This window comes from Mytilus trossulus, chromosome 9 (assembly GCF_036588685.1).
Source record: "Mytilus trossulus isolate FHL-02 chromosome 9, PNRI_Mtr1.1.1.hap1, whole genome shotgun sequence".
Classification (NCBI taxonomy): domain Eukaryota; kingdom Metazoa; phylum Mollusca; class Bivalvia; order Mytilida; family Mytilidae; genus Mytilus; species Mytilus trossulus.
The window spans coordinates 70,982,888-71,009,411 of NC_086381.1; the positions used below are offsets into that span (position 1 = coordinate 70,982,888).

General features: G+C 33.1%; 1 protein-coding gene across 1 annotated transcript in view; it reads right to left on the reverse strand.

Moving 5' to 3' along the window:
- Positions 1–5,468: 5,468 nt before the first annotated feature.
- LOC134683337 (nuclear pore complex protein Nup160-like) overlaps positions 5,469–26,524 on the reverse strand; it is a 252,121-nt gene continuing 231,065 nt past the window's right edge. The window contains exons 33-35 of the mRNA XM_063542579.1: positions 15,406–15,543; positions 8,576–8,677; positions 5,469–5,772 (exon numbers count right to left, since the gene is read on the reverse strand). Coding sequence (XP_063398649.1) covers positions 5,689–5,772; positions 8,576–8,677; positions 15,406–15,543 — 324 coding nt within the window. The 3' untranslated portion in view covers positions 5,469–5,688. The remainder of the gene's footprint in view (positions 5,773–8,575; positions 8,678–15,405; positions 15,544–26,524) is intronic.

Sequence of the window (26,524 nt, forward strand, 5' to 3'; positions counted from 1 at the left end):
GACATGAGTTTTTGACACAAACCGGGTTTACGCATGCGCGAAAATGTAACAAAATTCATTACAAAATATTTTAACTATTTACTTTAAAATTAGTGATTTGGGATTGTCAATGATATTATGATTTGGTTTGATATCATTTTTCAAGGTTATAACACACATGATTTAACAATGTTGCGCATGCGCAAACTATTTATAGACATAATGAGTGATTTGTATGCACTACCAGGGCAAACTGGTATAAATCGTAGTTCATCTAATTACTCTAAAAAGCAAGTAAGTGTAAAATCTATGATGCCACTGTTTAAAAAAACAAGCCAATTCAGTTGCAATGGTCAGGTATTTGATGGATAAGACGGAAAATGTGGTAAAAACGAGAAAAACATCAATAGTAACGGCAGATCAGCCACTTTTGGTAATAGATATTCAGTGGGAATTGCCTGATTTGTACAGAGAAGATAAGTTTATCGTCATGTAAAGTGGATTTCACATTGAAATGACTTGTTATAAAATTCTGGGTGATATATTACGTGAAGGTAGATGGACACATGTGTCATGTGTCCTCACTAAAACCATTATTGCAACACCTAGAACGGCATATTCTTGTATGTATGTTCAAATGTACCTGGGACTAAACACGCGCATCAGATAACTCTATGTGTTTTAGCTTGAAAGGTATATATCGGCTTAAGAAAGCTAAACACAGAAATTATAATCATGTCATGACTCTGTGACGTTCAATGATTTGATAGACTGACGTAAGAAAATATAGTCATCTCTACCACAGTTCAATTCCTGGCGTTCAATTATAAACTAAGAACTTCTTGTGAATTTGATAGTATGCTTATTTCATGAGTCAGATTTTGTACAAACAGTCCATATGAAGCATGATACTGTATTCATTTAGGTCTTGATCGTGTAACATATTCTCGATCACGACCGACCTTCTCCGAGATATGGCGTCCCTTCTCTTAAGTCACCCACAGGTGGCAATTGATTTTGAAAATGGTAATTTTACTGTACGTAAGACCAGAAAATATTTTTCTTTTAACACAATTGATCAGACAAAAACAGAATAATGCAATTGTAAAGTGCGATGTGTTGTCATAGGATTAACCGAAGACCTTATTTAGACGTATTGATGGTAGCTAGACCAGAAGTCAGTAGACTATCAGATAAATTTGCAAGATCTAGTGGTTTGAGGCATTCTATAACAAATGATCGACTTAAGGAACACACAAGGGTTTCTTTAAAAAGATTAAAGGCAAATAATTTGAAGATCCTTTGAAGCAAATACAAAACGAAGGAGAACCGGTTTCTTATAACCAGATTAAAAAGAACAACTCCTATAATGTCGGTAAAATAAAACTGTAAACGTTTTTGTAAAAAACAAAGCTAGAGCTCTTAGATATCTTTTCTAGACTTTTATTTTTTGTCGCAGTGGACAATTTGTTTTGGAATATTTCTTAATCCATGAAGACAAACTGCTCCTCCGTTTTTGTCTTCGGATGTCATTTTAAACAGTGGCAGAGACATGTATTATATGTCTCTGACAGTGGTATTAAATCGGTGCAAATGGATAAACTTGAAACATTTAGTAATTTGCAGATCCAAATTCTGACGCATTTATCGTTAATAGAGCAGCAATGGTTAATTCCAGGCCACCTTGTAGGGAATCAATATTGGATGATTTTGCAATTGTGTTATCCGGCCTTAAATAGAATCTTGCATCGATAAGTATTCAAGAGTAGATATTGTTTTAGATTTACTAAATGAATCATTGAAAGGCTAGATGTGAGAAGACAAAAGTTGGATTCTTGAGTAGTTTTCTCTATGAAGATGACAACGAAACGAAATTTTTCAAGTGTCTTGCCGACAGAAATGCTTCTGTAGAAACTAATAAGGATAGTTTCCAGCTACCCCTTGTAACCATGGAGAAGCAGATATACGAATGTTTGTCCATGTTCGGCTTGATTATGAAAATTGTTGTAGGACGGTAATTTAAGGAAGCACCGACACAGATGTAGTAGTATTAAGAATTGCAGCACTCCAAAAATATGGTGGAACAAACTGTGGATATGTTTTGACAGGAATGAAGACTTTTGATGGCTTCCTGTACGTGATATATCAAATGCGTTTGGTCCTCGTGTAGCACTCTTCCTTTCATTCATACATTCAGTGCATGTGACACTAAGGGAATAGGTCAGTTTGGATGACATAGGAAGTATTCAACATGCAAGGGACGTACTTATTTCTTTGCTGAAGTATAAAGACAAAAAAATGGACATACAAGAAGCATTTGTTTGCATCATGTATGACAGAACAACATCACTGTTTGCTGTTAACGAGGCACGATGTAAATTTTTGCCCCGGAAGCAGCGGCATTGTGATGTAGTTCCGCCTACAAGAGTTCTTTTTTCGGAGCACATCCAAAGAGCAGCGTATCAAGGAGGATAAGTTTGGGCTCAGTCTGATTTATGTACCAATTCATGAACACTGGGGTTGGATGAAAGAAAAAAAATCCAGGACTTCTTCAGCTACCGTTAAAGTTGCATCCTCCTGTCGGGAACTTTTGAAATGAGGAGGCGAAAAATCCAGTTGTGTTGGTGACTGTAAATGTTACCATTCTGTCCTTTCTTGTACGAGTTTTGTTATTGGCTACTGTCCGATAATTTTAAGATAACGAACCTGTCTTTCTAACAAAACTAGACATTTAATCTTAACAAAGAATGTGATATCACTTGTTAAGTTGATGAAAATAATATAAAATATACATTTTCAAAAATTTTGCCGCCATTTTGAAACCGGAAATCACTCTTTTTTGTCATTTATGTGTTGTTTTTTTCGTACTTTAGGAACTGTTATTTACGCTTAATAAAACCTTACATTGGATTATACCTATAACACAACTGTCAAAGATTTACAACTGGATATGACGCCATTTGCAAAATGTTCGTTGGCCATCTTGAAAAAATGGAAATTTTTGATGGCCAGCACCTGATTTCTTTTAATTATCGTTTAGTCCACCTGTATATCAAATTTCATGCTTGTATTTCATGCTTGTGTTATTTCTTGTTAAGTCGATGAAAATTATTAAAATATTTTTTACGTATTAGCATCTAATTTTGAACCGGAAACCACTATTTTTCTTTAGTTATGTGTTGTTTTGTCGTACTAAGAAGCTGTTTTTAACGTTTTATCATATCTTACATTGAATTATACATAACACATCTTTCAAGGAATAAAAACCCTTGTAAAATTGCTTGAAAGTACAAATAATCTAAATTTTTGACTCGTTAGCCGACATTTTAAAACCGGAAGTCACCTTAAGTTTCATTAATGTATTGTCTAGTCGTAATTTATGAACTGTCATTTTCTTTTTATCAAATCTTACAATGGATTTTACATATAACACACTTTTCAAAGGATTAACAAATAATGGCTAATTTGTTATGACGCCATTTTCATAATGCGTGGTGGCCATCTTGAAAAAATGATTATTTTTTCTGACCAGCAGCGGATTTTTTATAAGTATCATTTAGTTAACCTTTATACCAAATTTCATGCTTGTATCACGATTTGCACAATTATGTCCATAATATCTCCCACTAAAAGAAAGATAACTCCAATTGATTTCTATTTACTTAAAAACCAAGAAAAATGCTAATTTGGACCCCTTTTTGGCCCCTTATTTCTAAACTGTTAGAACTTAAAGTCCCAAAATCAATCCCAACCTTCCTTTTGTGGTTCTAAACCTTGTGTCAAAATTTCATAGATTTCTATATACTTAAACTAAAGTTACTTTGTGAAAAAAAAAAAATGCTTATTTTGGCCCTTTTTGGCCCCTTATTCCTAAAATGTTGGGATCAAAACTCACAAAATCAATCCCAACCTTCCTTTTGTGGTCATAAACCTTATGTTAAAATGTCATAGATTTCTATTCCCTTTTACTAAAGTTAGAGTGCAAAAACTAAAAGTATTCAGACGACGACGACGATGCAGACAATGACGCCAACGTGATAGCAATATACGACGAAAAATTTTCAAATTTTGCTGTCGTATAAAAACAATGAAATTTCCTTAAAATTATCCAATACAGGGGCAGCAACCTAACAACAGGTTGTCTGATTCATCTGAAAATTTCAGGGCACATAGTTCTTGACCTGATAAACAATTTTAAACCGCGTCAGATTTGCTCTAATAAGCCAAAAACTGCATTTTACCCCTATGTTCTATTTTAAGCCATAGCGGCCATCTTGGTTAGTTGGCCGGGTCAGCGAACACATTTTTTTTTACTAGATACCCTGATGAAGATTGTGGCCAAGTTTGGTTTACTTTGGCCCAGTAGTTTCAGAGGAGAAGATTTTTGTAAAAGTTACCGACGACGACGGACGCCAAGTGATTGGAAAAGCTCATTTGGCCCTGTGGGCCAGGTGAGCTTAAAAGCAGAACCCCAACCATAACAAACATAAAAATTCTCAAATGTTAAGGCTATGTCTTGTACTGATGTCAACCGTTAAACTTGATGTCGTTACTCTCACAGTATTTTCAAAATCCTCCAATCCTGTAGCTGCATTGGAAATTCTGCGAAATATAATGATGCTTGCAGTCAAATAGTTTCAGCCAGGTCCAATAGATATATAATTTACAAGCAGTGTAAAGGAGGTAATCAATCATTGTTATTTTAAATTGGGATTGGATTACCTCCCTTAGACAGCTTTAAGATTGTCTTAATTGTATTTTAAGCAGAAAAAAAAAGTTTTTCCAACTTTTTTGCCTCTAATTCCTAATTGGTTTGTGCCATACACCCCCCCCCCCCCCCCCCCCCCCCCCTATTCAATCATAATCAACCCTTTGTTGAATGGAAACTTGTGGTATAATTTTAGAGATATTCATACTCTTTAACACAAGTTACTGTCTGGAAACTACAAAAATTACCCTTTTTTGAGTCTCTTAATTTCTAAACAATTGGGACCATAACCTCTAAAATCAATCCCAGCCTTCCTTTAGTGGTTACAAACCTTGTCTTAAAATTTTATTGATTTCTATTCATTTATACTTAAGTTATTATTCGGAAACCATCCGTTTTCCAATGACTACAACAATGTGATACCAATATAAGAACAACAAATAATATTTTTTTGCTGTTGTGTAAAAACGGCAAAATTTCCTTAAAATTACCTATTCAGAAGTAGCAACACAACAACAGGTAGTCTGATTCATCTGAAAATGTCAGGACAGATAGATCTTGACCTAATGAATATTTTTACTCGTCAGAATGATGATTGTGGCCAAGTTTGGTTTGATTTGGCCCAGTAGTTTTAGAGGAGATGATTTTGAAAAGGTTAATGACGAGGGGTGACGAACGCCAAGTGATGAGAAAAGCTCACTTGATCCTTTGGGCCAGGTGAGCTGAAAATTAACACTTTTCAATTTCCTTGGAAATGATGAAAAAAAAACCAATTATTAGGTAATGGTAGTGACATCAAAATTTTAATGAAGGAACAAATTAAATAGTTCATTCTTTGTCAATCATTTAAAAGTTTTTAATCATTGATGTTAATAGAACTTGTCTGATTTATCTGCCTCTTTATCAGGTGATTTTAATAGCATGGTTTATCTGTCACTCAATCAGGTGATGGTGATAGCCTGAGAGTCACTCTATCAGGTGATGTTGATAGCCTGAGTCACTCAATAAGGTGATGTTGATAGGTCTGACAAAGTTTCTACTCTCCTAAAATAATGCAGCAGCTTTGTGTGGAGAGTGTCATACAACTGAAACAGAAAAATAGTAAATTTTAAAATACAAATAATATGTAAAATGAATTAGATGTTGTGTGATCTACTGCTCGATCTAAAACATCAACCAATGTATCTCTCCATTACTGTGTACCTTACAACAAAATTATTTTCACTAACCTGTGTACATTACTTTATTTGGCAGCGCCCTGTATTTTATTGATTTTGAATTTAAATTGTGTCATAGATCAAATTTATTCCTTCAGTGTATGTTCACTTGATTGTGTTAATATGTCTAGTGATTTAGTTAAGCTATTTCAATTAATATTTTATTGTGTCTCTTTGTATAACGTGATGTTACACTATTCAGAGGCGAAATTAAGGGGGGGGTCAGGCCCCCTTTTTTGGGAAAAAATTTGGTTGCTTATATAGGGAATCACTGAAGAGTGACTGGAGTGGGCCCCCATTTATGAAAATTTCTGGATCCGCCACTGCTTTTGTTTCAGGTAAGGGTTCCTATTAAAATGTTTAAACCAACTGCATTTGTTTGTCCTAAGGCAGGATATTCAGTGGTTGTTTGTTGTGTTTCCTGATTCTCGTTTTTATATATAGATAAGACCATTGTTTTTCCTCCTGATTCTTGTTTTTATATATAAATAAGACCATTGTTTTTCCTCCTGATTCTCGTTTTTATATATAGATAAGACCATTGTTTTTCCTCCTGATTCTCGTTTTTATATATAGATAAGACCATTGTTTTTCCTCCTGATTCTTGTTTTTATATATAGATAAGACCATTGTTTTTCCTCCTGATTCTCGTTTTTATATATAGATAAGACCATTGTTTTTCCTCCTGATTCTTGTTTTTATATATAAATAAGATCATTGGTTTTCCTCCTGATTCTTGTTTTTTATATATAAATAAGACCATTGGTTTTCCTCCTGATTCTCGTTTTTATACATAAATAAGACCATTGGTTTTCCTCCTGATTCTCGTTTTTATATATAAATAAGACCATTGTTTTTCCTCCTGATTCTTGTTTTAATATATAAATAAGATCATTGGTTTTCCTCCTGGTTCTCGTTTTTATATATAAATAAGACCATTGGTTTTCCTCCTGATTCTCATTTTTATACATAAATGAGACCATTGGTTTTCCTCCTGATTCTCGTTTTTATATATAAATAAGACCATTGTTTTTCCTCCTGATTCTTGTTTTTATATATAAATAAGATCATTGGTTTTCCTCCTGGTTCTCGTTTTTATATATAAATAAGACCATTGGTTTTCCTCCTGATTCTCATTTTTATACATAAATGAGACCATTGGTTTTCCTCCTTATTCTCGTTTTTATATATAAATAAGACCATTGTTTTTCCTCCTGATTCTTGTTTTTATATATAAATAAGATCATTGGTTTTCCTCCTGGTTCTCATTTTTATATATAAATAAGACCATTGGTTTTCCTCCTGATTCTCATTTTTATACATAAATGAGACCATTGGTTTTCCTCCTGATTCTCGTTTTTATATATAAATAAGACCATTGTTTTTCCTCCTGATTCTTGTTTTTATATATAAATAAGATCATTGGTTTTCCTTCTGATTCTCGTTTTTTATATATAAATAAGATCATTGTTTTTCCTCCTGATTCTCGTTTTTTATATATAAATAAGATCATTGTTTTTCCTCCTGATTCTTGTTTTTATATATAAATAAGACCATTGTTTTCCCTCCTGATTCTCATTTTTATTTATAAATAAGACCATTGTTTTTCCTCCTGATTCTCGTTTTTATATTTAAATAAGATCATTGGTTTTCCTTCTGGTTCTGGTTTTTATATATAAATAAGACCATTGGTTTTCCTCCTAGTTCTCGTTTTTATATATAGATAAGACCATTGTTTTTCCTCCTGATTCTCGTTTTTTATATATAAATAAGACCATTGGTTTTCCTCCTGATTCTCATTTTTATATATAAATAAGACCATTGGTTTTCCTCCTGATTCTCATTTTTATATATAAATAAGACCATTGGTTTTCCTCCTGATTCTCGTTTTTATATATAAATAAGACCATTGGTTTTTCTCCTGGTTCTTGTTTTTATATATAAATAAGACCATTGGTTTTCCTCCTGGTTCTCGTTTTTATATATAAATAAGACCATTGGTTTTCCTCCTGATTCTCGTTTTTATATATACATAAGACCATTGGTTTTCCTCCTGATTCTCGTTTTTATATATAAATAAGACCATTGGTTTTCCTCCTGGTTCTCCTTTTTATATATAGATAAGACCATTGGTTTTCCTCCTGGTTCTCGTTTTTATATATAAATAAGACCATTGGTTTTCCTCCTGGTTCTCCTTTTTATATATAAATAAGACCATTGGTTTTCCTCCTGATTCTTGTTTTTATATATAAATAAGACCATTGGTTTTCCTCCTGGTTCTCGTTTTTATATATAAATAAGATCATTGGTTTTCCCCCTGATTCTCGTTTTTATATATAAATAAGACCATTGGTTTTCCTCCTGATTCTTGTTTTTATATATAAATAAGACCATTGGTTTCCCCCCTGATTCTTGCTTTTATATATTAATAAGACCATTGGTTTTCCTCCTGATTCTTGTTTTTATATATAAATAAGACCATTGGTTTTCCTCCTGGTTTTGTTTTTATATATAGATAAGATCATTGGTTTTCCTCCTGGTTCTCCTTTTTATAACTGTTTACTTTAACAAATTGTGACTTGTGAGTTGTCTTATTGGCACTCATACCACATCTTCTTATATCATACTGTATGTGAAAGATTGTTGTCTTAAAAGTGAAAAACATACTAACCTCATAAATTCGTTCGTGTCTATTATCTTTTAATCCTAATAGTAGTTGATCTATGTATGTATATGGTAGCCATGATGATTGGGAAATTTGTGTTCCACAACCCTACAACAAAAAAAAATGATAAAATTTGACAGATTTATAAAACTTTTAAATATCATTAACAGATTGAACTGGTTTGTGTGTCTCTATGACATTTTTCAAATGTGCATTATTATGACTGAAAAATAATTGACAACTAACCGCTTGTCCTGACTGCACTACTATAAAACAAGCTGCTTTCTTTAAAATAAAAAGAGCAAAACATGAATCCAAGACTGGTTTCTAAAAGTTTGCTGCTAAATTTTTGTTTGCTTTTGAATTGAAATAAACAGTCTAATGCAAATTGCATAAACCAATTGCAATATAAATTTGAGCACTCAGATTGCTTTATAATCTGAGTGCATTTATTTTATCTATCATATCTTCATATATTGTTTCCTGCAGGGTCTCAACTCTTTATTGAAGCTGTCTGTACTCATGATATATGTTGTCTAGATAAATTTACTCATGATAGACATGATAGATAAAGATTTTGTAAAGATACATTTAAAATCAATTTCCAGAAGTGAAACAGTGTGGCATGCAACTTAAAAGAAGGTTTCTTATGGGTTTTTTCTGAGAGAAACACACCAGCTTTTTTGGGAGCTCACTTATAGACTTATTTTGGTCTGAGAAAAAAATCTGTAATTTTAAGGATTTCCTGATTTTACTAAATTCAATTTAAATATTCTACAGGAACTTGATTTGAAGAATATCTTATTTTCAGATGTTTTATGAATACCTGAACATACTCTCAAAAGTACCAATTTATATGAAAAAAGCTATAAAAAGATACCAGAATTACAATGCACACAAAAGCCAGTAAAGCCTAAAAAGAATCATCAGTGGTTTTAGTGTAAAAAAGGATTCATGACAAAAATTGTGTTTTGGTGATGGTGATGTGTTTGTACATCTTACTTTACTGAACATTATTGCTGCTCACAATTATCTTTTTTATCTATAACTTTGGCCCAGTAGTTTCAGAGGAGAAGATTTTTGTAAAAGATAACTAAGATTTACGAAAAATGGTTAAAAATTGACTATAAACGGCAATAAATCCTAAAGGGGTCAACTGACCATTTCAGTCATGTTGACTTATTTGTAAATCTTACTTTGCTGAACATTATTGCTGTTAACAGCAAAATTTTCTTAAAATTACCAATTCAGGGGCAGCAACCTAACAAAGGGTTGTCTGATTCATCTGAAAATTTCAGGGCACATAGATCTTGACCTGATAAACAATTTTACTCCGTGTCAGATTTGCTCTTATGTTTTGGTTTTTGAGTTATAAGCCAAAAACTGCATTTTACTTACATGTTCTATTTTTAGCCATGGCGGCCTTCTTGGTTGGTTGGACGGGTCATTGGACACATTTTTTAAACTAGACTAGAACACACCCGTGATATCGCGGGTCCTTTAGGGCGAGTTTAGATATTCCAGATGATATAGTCAGTATCAAAAACGAAACTACCTATTATTCTGTTTATTGGTAATTATGACGTCACATAATGTATTGCCTAATATTTTCAGTGATACAGCCAGTACGTTGATACTCGAAAATATTAGGCAGCAAAGGGAAAATATACGAATTGCCGACAAACAGTTTTCTCTGCTTTCAAATCTTTCTGTTTGAACCCGTCGAACTGGAACTTATCAAATTATTGGTAATTTTAATTATTCAGTGGAAAACGTCCCGGAATGGAGTATTATTTAATCAACAGCATTGTCCTATATTAGTTATAAATAAAGTTGAATTCTTTGATTCGCTGTTTTACGTCATGCCCGCTAACAAATTGAAAACTGTACCTATACGCCTTATTTTTAGTCCAGATTTTTAGTATTTGTATTGTTATCTTAGAAAGTCTTACTGATTAAAATACTACTATAGGTAACAATTTGACAATTTAGTAGTGTCAACCTGGTGATTATGACCCGTGTATATAGCATATTAATCCTGAATACATCGTTTGTTGGTGCGCCTGTCAGCTGCAGAACGTACAGATAAGGTAATAGGTAACAGGTGAATATACTATTGCATGGTATCGGTATCGGACTCGACCCGGAACTTCTTAATTATTGGCAATATTAATTACGTGGAAAGGGCCTGGAGTGGTGTAATTTTTAATCTACACCTTTGTTCTATATTAGTTATATATAAAGTTGAATTCTTTGATTCGTCGTTTTTACGTGATGACGGCTGACAAATTGGACCTTGTAATTTTAGTATTATAGATACCCCAATGATGATTGTAGCCAAGTTTGGTTTAATTTGGCCCAGTAGTTTCAGAAGAGAAGATTTTTGTAAAAGTTAACAATGACAGACAACGACGGATGCAAAGTGATGGGAAAAGCTCACTTGGCCCTTAGGGCCAGGTGAGGTAAAAAGTTGAAAAGGCCAAATAATTCATGAAGTTAGGAAATCAATTCCTTAGCATTTTGAAAATGTCAAAGTTTATAATAGGACAGAAATAAACTATTATGCTCTATAGGTTTCACTTGGTAAATAGAGATGAAACTTAGTAATGTTACCAGTAAATATACATGTGTATATTGTTAATATTGAAATCTGTGGTAGCCCCACAGTCGAGGTAGGGGTAGTTAAGAAAATTTATGTAAGTTTAAACTTAGTTCAGGGCATATAAACATTGAAAAACAAGAATGTGTCCAATTACACGGATGCCCCACTGGCACTATCATTTTCCATGTTCCATGGACCGTTAAATTGGGGTCAAAAGTCTAATTTGGCTTTAAAATAAGAAAGATCATATCATAAGCAACAAGTGTACTAAGTTTCTAGTTGATTGGACTTTCGCTTCATCAAAAACTACTTTGACCAAAAACTTTAACGTGCGGACGAACAAACAAACGGACAGACGAACTAATGGAGCCAGACCAGAAAACAATGCCCCTCTACTATTGTAGGTGGGGCATAAACATTATATGGCTCACAGCCCTATATTTTACCTTTGAAAAAAATTGTAGTGCATATGAACTTTTCTAAAATATGATTTTTTTCAAAACTTCGTAGTAAAAGTGGTACAGTTTTAGCCGTAAAAGAAGTTCCTGTGGAAAATTGCATTGTCAATATTTACAGAAATGCAACATATACAGACTGTGTCACTCACCTTGGTCTATGTGCATATTAAAGAAGGACACAGATGGATTCATGACAAAATTGTGGTGTTTTGGTGATGGTGATGTGTTTGTAGATCTTACTTTGCTGAGCATTCCTGGCGCTTACAATTATCTCTATCTATAATGAACTTGGCCCAGTAGTTTCAGTGGAAAATATTTTGTAAAAAATTGTTGTTAAAAATTGACTATAAAGGACAATAACTCCTTAAGAGGTCAACTGAACATTATTGCTGTTTACAGTTTATCTCTATCTTTAATAATATTTAGGATAATAACAAACAACGGCAAAATTTCCTTAAAATTACCAATTACATTTTGTAAGAAGCAGCAACCCAACAACAGGATGTCCGACTCATTTGAAACTATCACAGCAGATAGATCTTGACATGATAAACAATTTTACCCCATGTCAGATTTTCTCTTTATGCATTGGTTTCAGAGATAGAAGCCAAAATCTACATTTTACCCTAGTATGTTCTATTTCTAGCCATAGTGGCCATTTTGGTTGGTTGGTCTGGTCACCAGACACATTTTTAAAACTAGATACCCCAATGATGATTGTGGCCAAGAAGATTTTTGTAAAAGTTAACGAGGATGGATGCTTATTGATGAGAAAGGCTCACTTGGCCAAGGCAAATCAAAAAAGAAACAGCTACAGGTAAGAAATGATGACTACACTTGAAAGTCAGATTTCAAGCTCTTTCTCTTTTTAGATAAAAGGGAAAATCATGATCATGAGTGAAATTAATATTCATGAGAGCACACGGTAATTTAGGGGGGAAAAGTAAAAAGAAAGCATACACACTGATACTATGGGAAAGAATATGCATTTGCGTCATCACATAAAGTATTCCCTATATATCCAAAATGAATGGAGAACAGAAACCATAAATTCAGCAATGATTATGTTTAAACAGGGGCATAACTCAAGAATGGTAGAAGTGACATCACCCAATTTCAAACTTGATCTGTATTGTGTGGTAATTAAAGTATTGTGTATAAGTTTCAGAACATTTGGTCAAGGCAAACAAAAGTTAGAGAATAGAAACTTTTCATGCACAAAGTCGGAAAGCTGACCGGGGTTTGACCCCATTTCTTAAAGCAACAATAGAGGTCATGTGATTATGTAACGGTTTATTTCTTCCTCTGTGATATTTTATCCTGAGGATAATTTGACACGGTAATTTTTTTCCAGGCATGGTATTTCACAGTTAGAATTTTTCCATGAGTGAAAATCTATCTGTGTTATGCGGTTTAGTATGGTTTAGTATGTACCGGTATATATTTGCCGTATCATATTTCACAGAACCTTGTGAAATATACTCCCATTTACTAGTATGTAAGTTAATACTCACAATCAATATATACCTGAATTTTATTTTAAAATGTTTCACAAAGGTAGAACAAATTTGCATAATTTATCAAAGGGAGGTAATTATGAGCAATTTATATTTTAAAGATATTAATATAATATATTCCTAATTCTATTTCATAGTGAAATTTTTCCTTGAATCTTATTTCTTATATATTCATTTATATAACAAGATGACTTACAAAATAAATTTTTTATAAGACAGATATTATTTCACAGGTAAATACTATCCAGCTGTTAAAATTGCTTTTGTTCCAATATATTGTTATGCTATAATATATCTGATTTCCATATAATCAACAACAACATCTTTGTCCCAAGACTATTAATATAGTTAAAAATATTATCATTATCGAAGTCTTCCATTACTGTTAACAGAAGTAATGCAATTCTACCTTAACATTTTACACAATTGACAACTGTCAGTTAGTACTACCATACAGAACACAAGTCTACACATTTTAAAACAGTGAGTTAGTACTACAACACAATTAACAACTGTCGGTTAGTACTACAACACAATAGACAAGTCAGTTAGTACTACCAAATAATTAACAACAGTCACTTAGTACAACCACACAATTAACAACAGTCAGTTAGTACTACAACACAATTGACAACAGTCAGTTAGTACTAACACACAATTGACAACAGTCAGTTAGTACAAACACACAATTGACAACTGTCAGTTAGTACTACCACACAATTAACAACAGGCAGTTAGTACTACCAAACAATAGACAACAGTCGGTTAGTACTACCACACAATAGACAACAGTCAGTCAGTACTACCACACAATTAACAACAGTCAGTTAGTACTACAACACAATTGACAACAGTCAGTTAGTACTACCACACAATTAACAACAGTCAGTTAGTACTACCACACAATTAACAACAGTCAGTTAGTACTACAACACAATTAACAACAGTCCGTTAGTACTACAACACAATTAACAACAGTCAGTTAGTACTACCACACAATTAACAACAGTCAGTTAGTACTACCACACAATTAACAACAGTCAGTTAGTACTACAACACAATTGACAACAGTCAGTTAGTACTACCACACAATTAACAACAGTCCGTTAGTACTACAACACAATTAACAACAGTCAGTTAGTACTACAACACAATTAACAACAGTCAGTTAGTACTACAACACAATTAACAACAGTCAGTTAGTACTTCCACACAATTAACAACAGTCAGTTAGTACTACAACACAATTGACAACAGTCAGTTAGTACTACCACACAATTAACAACAGTCAGTTAGTACTACCACACAATTAACAACAGTCAGTTAGTACTACAACACAATTGACAACAGTCAGTTAGTACTACAACACAATTAACAACAGTCAGTTAGTACTACCACACAATTAACAACAGTCAGTTAGTACTACAACACAATTAACAACAGTCCGTTAGTACTACCACACAATTAACAACAGTCAGTTAGTACTACAACACAATTGACAACAGTCAGTTAGTACTAACACACAATTGACAACAGTCAGTTAGTACAAACACACAATTGACAACTGTCAGTTAGTACTACCACACAATTAACAACAGGCAGTTAGTACTACCAAACAATAGACAACAGTCGGTTAGTACTACCAAACAATAGACAACAGTCGGTTAGTACTACCACACAATAGACAACAGTCAGTTAGTACTACCACACAATAGACAACAGTCAGTTAGTTCTACCAAACAATAGACAACAGTCGGTTAGTACTACCAAACAATAGACAACAGTCGGTTAGTACTACCACACAATAGACAACAGTCAGTTAGTACTACCACACAATAGACAACAGTCAGTTAGTTCTACCAAACAATAGACAACAGTCAGTTAGTTCTACCAAACAATAGACAACAGTCGGTTAGTACTACCACACAATTGACAACAGTCAGTTTGTACTACCACACAATTAACAAGTCCGTTAGTACTACCACACAATTGACAACAGTCAGTTAGTACTACCACACAATAAACAACAGTCAGTTAGTACTACCAAACAATAGACAACAGTCAGTTAGTACTACCACACAATAGACAACAGTCAGTTAGTACTAACACACCATTGACAACAGTCAGTTAGTACTATCACACAATTGACAACTGTCAGTTAGCACTACCACATAGATTACAATTAGAAGGCTGAAGTTTTAAAAATATTTCAGTCAACATTGAAAAGAAACAAATTGAACACGGTTTAATAATCCCTACCTTTAAACCAAACTGAGTTCTTTCTTGACCAGTTAAAGAATCAACAACAGCATCAATATATTCCATGGTCAACAGGACTCCATCTTCTAACAAGTCAAAATCTATATAAATCTTTAGTAACTCACTCATGTTTATTTTCTGAAATACATCATACTAATCATCAAAGTCATATGAAAAGAGTGACTGGTTAAAAATAATGTTTATCCAATTCTTGAACCCTTAATGCATGTAGATATCATAAACTTAGTCTTCTGTGCACAATTTCATCAATTTGTTTGCAAACACTCGTATAATTGTCCTTTTTTTTTCTCACTGTCTGTTATGATGTGTAAATATGGCTACTAATCAATTGTTGTATTTTAAAGCCGCAATTTACCGATTGGCATCTTATATTAAACAATCAACAAAGAAGCATGGATAATGAGCACGTGTATATAACATGTACAATTAGATTATAGTTTATTTCAATGACCCGATACATGCAAATTGCGATCACCGGATTTTTACAAGGAGGGTCACGCTAAGGTCTTTTGCTTACAGAAAATATGTCTGCAAATTGCTTCCTTCTTCCTGGAAGCAATCAAATAAAAAAGTAAACTTCTTTGAAATGTGGACAAATTAAAGAATTTTCATCAGAAAAAAGTATATGAACATAAGTTTTATAATGAAAACTATTCACTTAGTTATAAAAAAACATATACATCATTTTTTTTACCTGGAGATGACAGTGAGGGCTATGTATTGCTATCGCCTATTGTGTGCTATAAATAACTTTCCTTTTGGATTTGTAACTTATACATGACTAATACGCGGATAATAAGGAGTGCAAACTAACATTCCTTATTGTTTGTTATAAATACATCTCTTCAATGAATACTGATCAAAATAATTTTGTTAAGAACATAAGTTAATAATATGAAAATGTTTTGTCGTTAGAGATATATATATATATGTATACAAGGAAACAAGAATGTGTCCTTAGTACACAGATTCCCCTTCTGCACTATCATTTTCTATGTTCAGTGGACCGTGAAAATGGGGTAAAAACTATAATTTTGCATTAAATTAGAAGGATGGAACATGTTTACTACATTTGTATGTTTCAAGTCGCTGGACTTCAACTTTCATATCATAGGGAACATGTGAACTAAGTTTCAAGTTGATTGGACTTCAACTTTCATATCATAGGGAACATGTGAACTAAGTTTCAAGTTGATTGGACTTCAACTTTCGTATCATAGGGAACATGTGAAGTAAGTTTCAAGTTGATTGGACTTCAACTTCATCAAAAACTACTTCAACCAAATACTTTAACCTGAAGCAGGACAGACGGATGAACAAAAGAAAGAACAAACAAACAGAAGGACACACAGACCAGAAAACAAAATGCCCATAAATGTAGCATAAAAATCAATGATGATATTTATGCACACGTAACGAAAAATTGTGTTAAAGCATGCGGAAGAATATCTCAAGAATGTTTTGCGATAATCCTGGCGAGGACTGGTAACTCTGTAATTGTTTTTGAGGGAAAACATGAATGCCTGCTCATATCCAATCCTTTAGAAAATTCCACTTACCATGCACTTGCAATGCAATGTTATTGGAATAGTAGAATAGAATGATGTACAAATGGATGAAAGTTATATATACATGTTACTGTTATACCAATATAATATAGAACAACAAACCAGTGTATACTGATTTGTATCACTTATTACGACTTCCTGTCATTCATTCATCATCCACGCACAAACTTGTTAAAAAAAAATTATATCTCTGTACATTAAAATCAGTTTCAGGTATAGAGATGTGATATTGTTTTGTGACAAGTGCTTTTGACCATCCACAAGAACTTGCAGTCATCGGATGTTCAGTACTTCTGTACTTTGATTTAATTTGAGGTTTCATATGACTTTAAAGGTACCCAAATTTTGATAAACAATTTTACCTATAAAAATATGTCTATTTGTTTTGCTCACACTTTGTTGTTGAAATAATGGGGTTCTTTGTGACTGTGGGAGGTTTAGCTAGATATAAAACTAGATTCAATCCAACATTTCATACCATGTCAGGAATATGACAGTTGTTTTTATGAGTTTTTTTATTGTGCCATTTGATACTTTCAGTTTTGAATTTTCTTTTGACTTTAGTAATTCTGTTATTTTATTCATTTAGTATTTGGGTTATTTTACACAGAACAACTGTAATCAAAGAACATAGAATTGGTTATACTCTCAATGTTTTGCTTTTGTCTAATACAGTATGCTGTTGTGAATTGCCCCATCCCAAAATTTAAAAAAAATTACCCCTCTTTTTTTTTTTTAAATTTTATGCAAAACATTATGCTGTTGCATATTTACCCCAACCAGAAAATAAAATTGTATCCCCCCTTCCTCCATCTTTTTTTTACACCACCCTACCTCCAATTTTTTTTCCCCACCTCCACCACCCTTTTTCCAAAATAAAATTTCTTTCCTTCAAGTTATGGTCATAATTTCAATCCAAATTTCCATTGGAGATGCAACCATAATTACCCATTTAAATACCATCTTTTAATTTAAAAGTCTTACAATAGAAAATTAATACATCAGCATAACTTTAATAGTAACTTCTAACCACTCAAGAAAATACAATATAACTTTATACATAATTCTAAAGAATATTCTGTTTGGATTACTTTTGGATATTCTCCCTTATACTGCTTTAAGATTATCACTATTGAATATTGTCCTTTAAGTAAGAAACCCTTTTTTTTCACTCTTTTTTGCCCCAAATTCCTAAACGGTTTGGGCCATAACTCCCGCAAAGCCATTCCTAACTATCCCTTTGTAGTATGGAAACATGTGGTATAATTTCAGAGAGATCTGTACACATAAACACTTAAACGATAAGTTATTGTCATGAAACTAGAAAAATGCCTTATGGGGGCCTCTTTTTGGCCCATAATTTCTAAACTGTTAGGATCATATCCCCCAAAATCAATCCCAACCTTCCTTTAGTGGTTAGTAACCTTGTGTTAAAATTTTATTGATCCTACAGAGCTTAACATCAACAGCACATCGAAAACAGAACATATTTAACACATACTGTGTTATCTAAAAACAGGTGAATATTATTTAAAAACAATAAGTGTAATCCAACTTTATAATCCAACTTTATATATATATTAGTTTTTTCTATCATTTATCACAAGCTAATATAGATCTGCAACTTATCTATCAGTGCCACTTTATCTACACAATGTAATGTAATGCAATGAAATATATCCCTTTAATCAAAATAGATTTGCGGTCGTATAAAAATGATATAATCTGGACCCCAAAACAAGATCAAGTAACTAGAGGCTCTAAAGAGCCTGTGTCGCTCACCTTGGTTTTTGTGCATATAAAACAAAGGACACATTTGGATTCATGACATAATTGTGTTTTGGTGATGGTGATGTGTTTGAAGTTCTTCCCTTACTGAACGTTCTTGCTACTTACAATTATCTTCTATATATAATAAACTCGGCCTATTAGTAACCGAGGAAAATATTTTGTTAAAATTTATAAAAATTTATGAAAATTGTTAAAAATTGACTAAAACGGGCAATAACTCCTTAATGGGTCAACTGACCATTTTGGTCATGTTGACCTATTTGTAGATTTTACTTTGCTGAACATTATTGGCGTTTACAGGTTATCTCTTATCTATAACCAGATGCTCCGCAGGGTGAAATTTTATATGACCGCAGAGTCGAACCCTGAATAGTTGGGGCAAGTATGGATACAACATTCAAGCTTGATACAGCTCTGAATTTGGATTGTGATTAAATAGTTGATACAACATAGATTTCTGACACAGAATGAATGTGGTCGAAGAACTTAAACATAATTTTTTTTAAATTGGACATTTACCTATTATGTTCCAATATCCAAAATCTAAATAACAACAACAACAACAACAACAATACTTTATTTTAAGAGGGTTACACAGTTAGCTATATAACTAATCTTCCCTGAGGCCCTCGTAATGAAAAATCAAACAAAACACAAACATATACTAGTACATTGCATACATACATTAGCATAAAAAGTCAAGTGTGATAATAATGTTCAATACAACTTGATAAAATGTGATGAAAAAATAAACATGATGACATGATCAGTTTTTTATATTATTTATACAGCTAGGTTGATTTCAATAAATGATCTGTTATTTTGTATTTGAAAGAATTAATATTTGTAATATTTCTTAACGGTATTGGCAAATTATTCCACAAGAATGGTCCAGAATACATAAAAGATTTTTTGAATAATTCTGTTTTTGGTTTAGGGAGTATGAGGTTTCCTTGAACAGCATTTCTCAAGGGGTACGGATTTCTGTCTGAAACATAATGAAACTTGTTAGTAAGATATGATGGGGCATCATTATTAATACACTTAAATGTCATCACTAACTTATGATATTTTATTCTCTGTTCAACTGTCATCCAGTTTAAGTGTTTGAATAAGGGTGCAGAAGGAGCGAATGGGTCTGTTTCTAGTATTAATCTAGCAGCCCTCTTTTGTAATTTTAATATCCTTTTTAAACCCTCACTGCTACAACTACTCCACACTATACAACAATAATCAATAAGTGGCAAGATATAACCATTATAGAATAATTTTCTGCAGTCTAGATTTAGAAATTTTTTAATCTTTAATAGTAGATATAGTCTAGATGATATTTTTGAGCAGATCAAGTCAATTTGGGTTGTCCATGTGAGGGAAGGGTCAATTTTAATGCCTAAAAGACTTTCGCATGTGGAAGATTGTAACACTTGATTGTTAATAGTTAAACAACTCTCATTGTAATGTGGCATTGCTCTTTGCTTCGTTCCAATAATCATATATAAATACATGGTAAGATTCAGCATATCAAAGAACCCGAAGAATTGTATTTTTGATGAAATCAAATAAAGTTCAATTTTGGACCCTTTAGACCTGAATGTGGACCAATTTGATAACCGGGCCCAAATATCAAAAATCTATATACATGGTTAGATTCAGCATATATCGAAGAACCCCATATATTCAATTTTTGACCCCGATTTGGACCAACTTGATAACTGGGCCTTTAATAAAAAATCTAAATACACGTTTAGATTCAGCATATCAAAGAACCCCAAGGATACAATTTTTGTTAAAATCAAACTAAGTTTAATTTTGGACCCTTTGGACCTTAATGAAAACCAATTTGAAAACGGGACCAAAAATTAAGAATCTACATACGCAATTAGATTTGGCATATCAAAGAACCCCAATTATTCAAATTTTGATGAAATCAAACAAAGTTCAATTTTGGAACCTTTGGGCGCCTAATTCCTAAACTGTTGGGACCAAAACTCCCAAAATCAATCCCAACTTTCTTTTTATGGTCATAAACCTTGTGTTTAAATTTCATAGATTACTATTTTCATATACTAAAGTTATACAGCGAAAACCAAGAAAAAATGCATATTTGGGCCCTTTTTTGGCCCCTTATTCCTAACCTGTTAGAACCAAAACTTCTAAAATCAATCCCAACCTTCCTTTTGTGGTCGTTAACCTTGTGTTTTAGTTTCATTGATTTCTTTTTACTTAAACTAAAGTTATAGTGCAAAAACCAATGTGTTTTCAGACGACGACGCCAACATCATACCAATTTTGCGGTCGTATGAACTATTCAAGATAATACCCAAAATCAGTAAAATTTCCTTAAAATTACCAGTTAAGGGGCAGCAACCCAACAACCAGTTCTGATTTGTCTGAAAATTTCAGGGCAGATAGATTAACAACTTAACCCGTCAGATTTGCTCTAAATGCTTTGGTTTCAGAGTTATGAGATAAAATCTACATTTTACCCCTATGTTCTATTTTTAGTTATGGCGGCAATCTTGGTTGGTTGGCCAGGTCACCCTACTCATTTTATGAACTAGATAACCCAATGTTCCTTTTGTGGTCATAAACCTTCTGATTAAATTTCATAGATTTCCATTCACTAATACTAAAGTTATGGTGCAAAAAAGTTGATCAACTACTATTATATACAAAGAAAGATAACTCCAATTGATTTCTATTTACTTAAAAACCAAGAAAAATGCTTATTTGGACACCTTTTTGGCCCCTTATTTCTAAACTGTTAGAACCAAAACTCCCAAAATCAATCACAACCTTCCTTTTGTGGTTATAAAGATTGTGTCAAAATTTCATAGATTTCTATTTACTTAAACTAAAGTTACTGTGTGAAAAAAAAAAGAATATGCTTATTTGGGCCCTTTTTGGCCCCTAATTCCTAAAATGTTGGGATCAAAACTCCCAAAATCAATCCCAACCTTTCCTTTTTGTGTTAACATTTCATAGATTTCTACTCCCTTTTACTAAAGTGAGAGTGCGAAAACTAAAAGTATTCGGACAACGACGACGCAGACGAAGACGCCAACGTGATAGCAATATACGACGAAAATTTTTTAAATTTTGCGGTCGTATAAAAATGTTGTTATTGACTCCCTTACACATGAGGTTCATTGCTTTCGGATTTTTTAAAGAAATTTAACTAGATATACTTACATAAATAATATTAGGAATACATGTTACATTCATAAACAAAAAAATATGTTCCTATAGGCATAAGAATGTATAAACTAAACTTTGACAGATGAAAAGGTCCAATTTGGAAAGCCAATTTCAGCCTTTTATTGCTCCGCTTGGCTATGAAAAATATAAAATAAACTATCGCACCAACCTTGCACCAAAAAGATTTTTTATCCTAAGTTTGATATGTATGATCTTGTCAAAATGTAAAAATTTCTAATTGGTGCAAACATGGTGCGGTGGTAAAAATTTAGAAAAACCATCCGAATTTCTGTATTTTTGCTTATTTTCCCAATTATGACTTCATTTGCACCTACCTTTTTTTGTTAGATAAAAACATTTTTTTTTTAAATCATTGACTCATATTCTTATAATTTATGGAGAAAAATTGCTCTGTTAGAATTTTTATCATTTTGTAAATCTGGGGCCATTTTAGGACATTAAAGCCCCTACTCCTTTCCTTAAAATTACCAATTCAGGGGCAGCAACCCAACAACCAGTTGTCAGATTCATCTGAAAATTTCAGGGCAGATAGATTTTGACTTGATAATTTTACCCTGTCAGATTTGCTCTAAATGCTTTGGTTTCAGATTTATAAGCAAAAATCTACATTTTACCCCTATGTTATATTCTTAGCCATGATGGCCATCTTGGTTGGTTGGCGGGGTCACCCCACACATTTTTGAACTAGATACCCCAATGATGGTTGTGGTCAAGTTTGGTTTGATTTGGCCCAGTAGTTTCAGGAAAAGATTTTTGTAAAAGTTAAGGACGACGGATGCCAAGTGATGAGAAAAGCTCACTTGGCCCTGTGGGCCAGGTGAGCTAAAAATTAACTTTCACAACAATCATAAAATTCCACATAGCAATGTGACATCTACCTTCAAAATACACTCAACTCAACTAAAAAACAAGAGGTTGTCACAACGACAGCAAACCGGATTTATTTATATTTATTTGTGTCTTTGCAATTTCACAAGAACCATTACTGAAGAATGGTGACAGTGAAAATCGTCAATATCAAATTTGACCTCCATTTTGTCATCAGTATCAGCATATTAAAATTTGAAAAACTTAGATTGAATGGTTCATGAGTAAATGCAACAACGTGAATGGAAACGCCATTTTACAATCTTTCAAGAACCATAACTCCTGAACGGTAAAAGTCAAAATCGTCATTATTGAACTTGACCTCTATTTTGTCATCAGTAACAACATAATAAAATTTGGGAAGCTTTGGTAGAACAGTTCATGAGTAAATGCACCGACACGACTGGAAACTCCATTTTTCAATCTTTCAAGAACCATAACTCCTGAACAGTAAAAGTCAAAATCGTCATTATTGAACTTGACCTCCACTTTGTCATCAGTATCAGCATATTAAAATTTGAAAAGCTTAGATTGAATGGTTCATGAGTAAATGCAACAACGTGAATGGAAACGCCATTTTACAATCTTTCAAGAACCATAACTCCTGAACAGTAAAAGTCAAAATCGTCATTATTGAACTTGACCTCTACTTTGTCATCAGTAACAACATATTAAAATTTGGGAAGCTTTGGTAGAACAGTTCATGAGTAAATGCACGGACACGACTGGAAACTCCATTTTTCAATCTTTCAAGAACCATAACTCCTGAACAGTAAAAGTCAAAATCGTCATTATTGAACTTGACCTCCACTTTGTCATCAGTAACAACATGTTAAAATTTGGGAAGCTTTTGTAGAACAGTTCATGTGTAAATGCACGGACACGACTGGAAACTCCATTTTTCAATCTTTTAAGAACCATAACTCCTCACCAGTAAAGGTCAAAATCGTCATTATTGAACTTGAACTCTATTTTGTCATCAGTAACAACATATTAAAATTTGGAAGCTTTGGTAGAACAGTTCATGAGTGAATCCTCGGACACGACTGGAAACTCCATTTTTCAATCTTTCAAGAACCACAACTCCTGAACGGTAAAAGTCAAAATCGCCATTATTGAACTTGACCTTCATTTAGTTGTCAGTAACAACATATTCAAATTTTAAAAGCTTTGGTTGAACAGTTCATGAGTTAATGCACGGACAACATTTGATTGCCACCCGCCCGACCGGCCGCCCACTGTACATCCCTAAATTAATAACCGACATTTTTGTCACAAAAATCTGGTTAAAAAGTAGTTATTAAGAAACTCCTGACGAAAATCAAATAAACAGATACAATCATTGACAGGGGCGTAGCTAGAAAGAAACGACGTGGAAGCAAGTTTTTGGGACCCTATTTTGCAGAAAAGTGTTTTTTTTTTCGGTTTTTGGTCATAGGACGGCTAAAAGAGGAGCTACATGTATATGTAGATAAAAATTTATGAATGTAAAACTATCAATAAATCTTCTGAATAGAGTAACAAATAAACAACTCATATTTTTTATAAGAATTTACTCAAAATTGTCCAAAATCTGCTCTTTGGGTTTTGGAAGAAAGAAACTTCTCTCTTACTTTGTCAATATTCACACTGAAATCCTGATGAATATGCAGTAATGCTATGTAACTGTCGTTGTTCATTGTTGATCGTACATTTGTTTTCAATTACATATGCAGTACCGTGACAGAAAGATCTCCATCATGGTAATGGTAGCACTCGCGAGATGTTATAAACCAGCGTACGTGTCCGGCATCGAGCGACCTTCCCAATTGAATTCGTCAAAATTACATGACAGGTCAGTTTTGTATGTCTCAGACAATATTGAGATTTGTGATCTTTCCTACATTATGATGAAGCATATACAGCGCAAAGAAGATAATACTTGAAACGACTCCACTTTCCAGTTCCCTTATCATATGGTCTGATCTTGTCATTTTTTTTAAATTTTGAAACCAAATGCAAGGCCGTAACTAGGCTTCTTATTTTAGTGAGGCAAAATAATTGAGCCCGAAATTTTTTTTGGGAGGGTATTAAATGAATGGTGCAAAATCCTGCATTCTAGGCATTTTTAGAGAGTTTGATAATGTTTTGAATTTGGACACTTTTTATATAAATTTTCATATTTTAAGACTTTTACTAACACCAAATTTTTAACAACTTTATTTAAATTTATATGCAAGACAATCATACAAATTTCGCTGATTTGAGTCTGCTGCCAGAACATAGAACAAACACCGATTCAGTAGAGTTTGCCAAATTTTTCTATGGCCGGTTCAGTCAAATGGTTACTTTTATAATCATAATTTGGTCTGCTGATATCCTTATCACGATGGACATGGAGCATGGCAAGACCACACAATCTCTCCCCACTCATGAATGCTCTTTTCCAAGTTTTCAGCCGTTTCAGTCAGTCTGTGCTTGTAAAGCTAGCACATTATCATCATCCCAATGATCAATGTCTTCTTCCAATTCCTTCTCCATCAGCAATTCGGTAGCAGCATCGGTAGAAACAGTTTTGTTTGCAAAAGGGAACTAAGCTTTCCTGTAAGCACCATCATACAGTCGCAGTAACAAAATATTAAACTCGCTTTTATGCTGACAAAGAGTAGACAAACTAGGAATAGAATGAGATAAGATACACTGATGTATATGTATAATGATTCTATCTATAGAGTAAGTATATATGATATGGGTACAGGGGAATTGGAAATTAGTTTTTGACCTATACGTGTAGGTCAGTAATTTCAAATTATTTCTGGAAATAGATGGTGATATTTTAGTTCCAGAATCTATAAATTTAGGGGTTAGGTTTGGGGGTGTGGTAGGGGGGGGTTCTGATTCAGAACCCAGAATATAAAGAAATGAAATTCCCGAGTTCCGAATAAGTAAAGACAAAATCCTTTGTTAAAGGTTCTACCATTTCTCAATAATATCAAATTGGAAAATAGGATATTCTTTCAATTCTTAAGGTTAAAGAAACATGGATAAAAACTAATCTATGCATTTTTCATATTATTTATATTTTTTTTATCTGTAAAGAGAAAATTAAAGTTCATGAAATGAATACGCAGACAGGACTGCCCCCTAGTGATACCCAGTACTTGATTTGTCAAAAGTTGGTGAAACGGAGAAATGAATACGCGGACAGGACTGTCCCCTTCCGAAGACCAGTACTTGATTTGTCAGTCTACTTATCGTTTTTGGATTGTACTTATGAAGTTGTATGCAATACTCAGACTCTGTTCACAAAACACTAGTTTACTAGAATTATTCCTTCTTTACCTTCAGAGTCGCTTTTCTAGCTTTTTCTGCAAGCGCCTGTTTTTAACTAGAGATCCATGATGATTATCGTTACTAGGTTAATGTAATCGAGAAACATCACCCGTAGAGATGCTGAATTATATATCAAGGAAGAATAGTTTAAAAGGAATGATGACAAGTTAAAGAAATTAAGGTTGAGATAGAACAACAAATGACTATCATATTTATATATATATATGTATAAAAAAAAAATCAGTGTCGAAATTTTAGTGAGGCAATTGCCTCACTTGCCTCAAGGGTAGTTACAGCCTTGCAAATGTCGTTATTTAATGATATTTCATTAATCAAAAAGG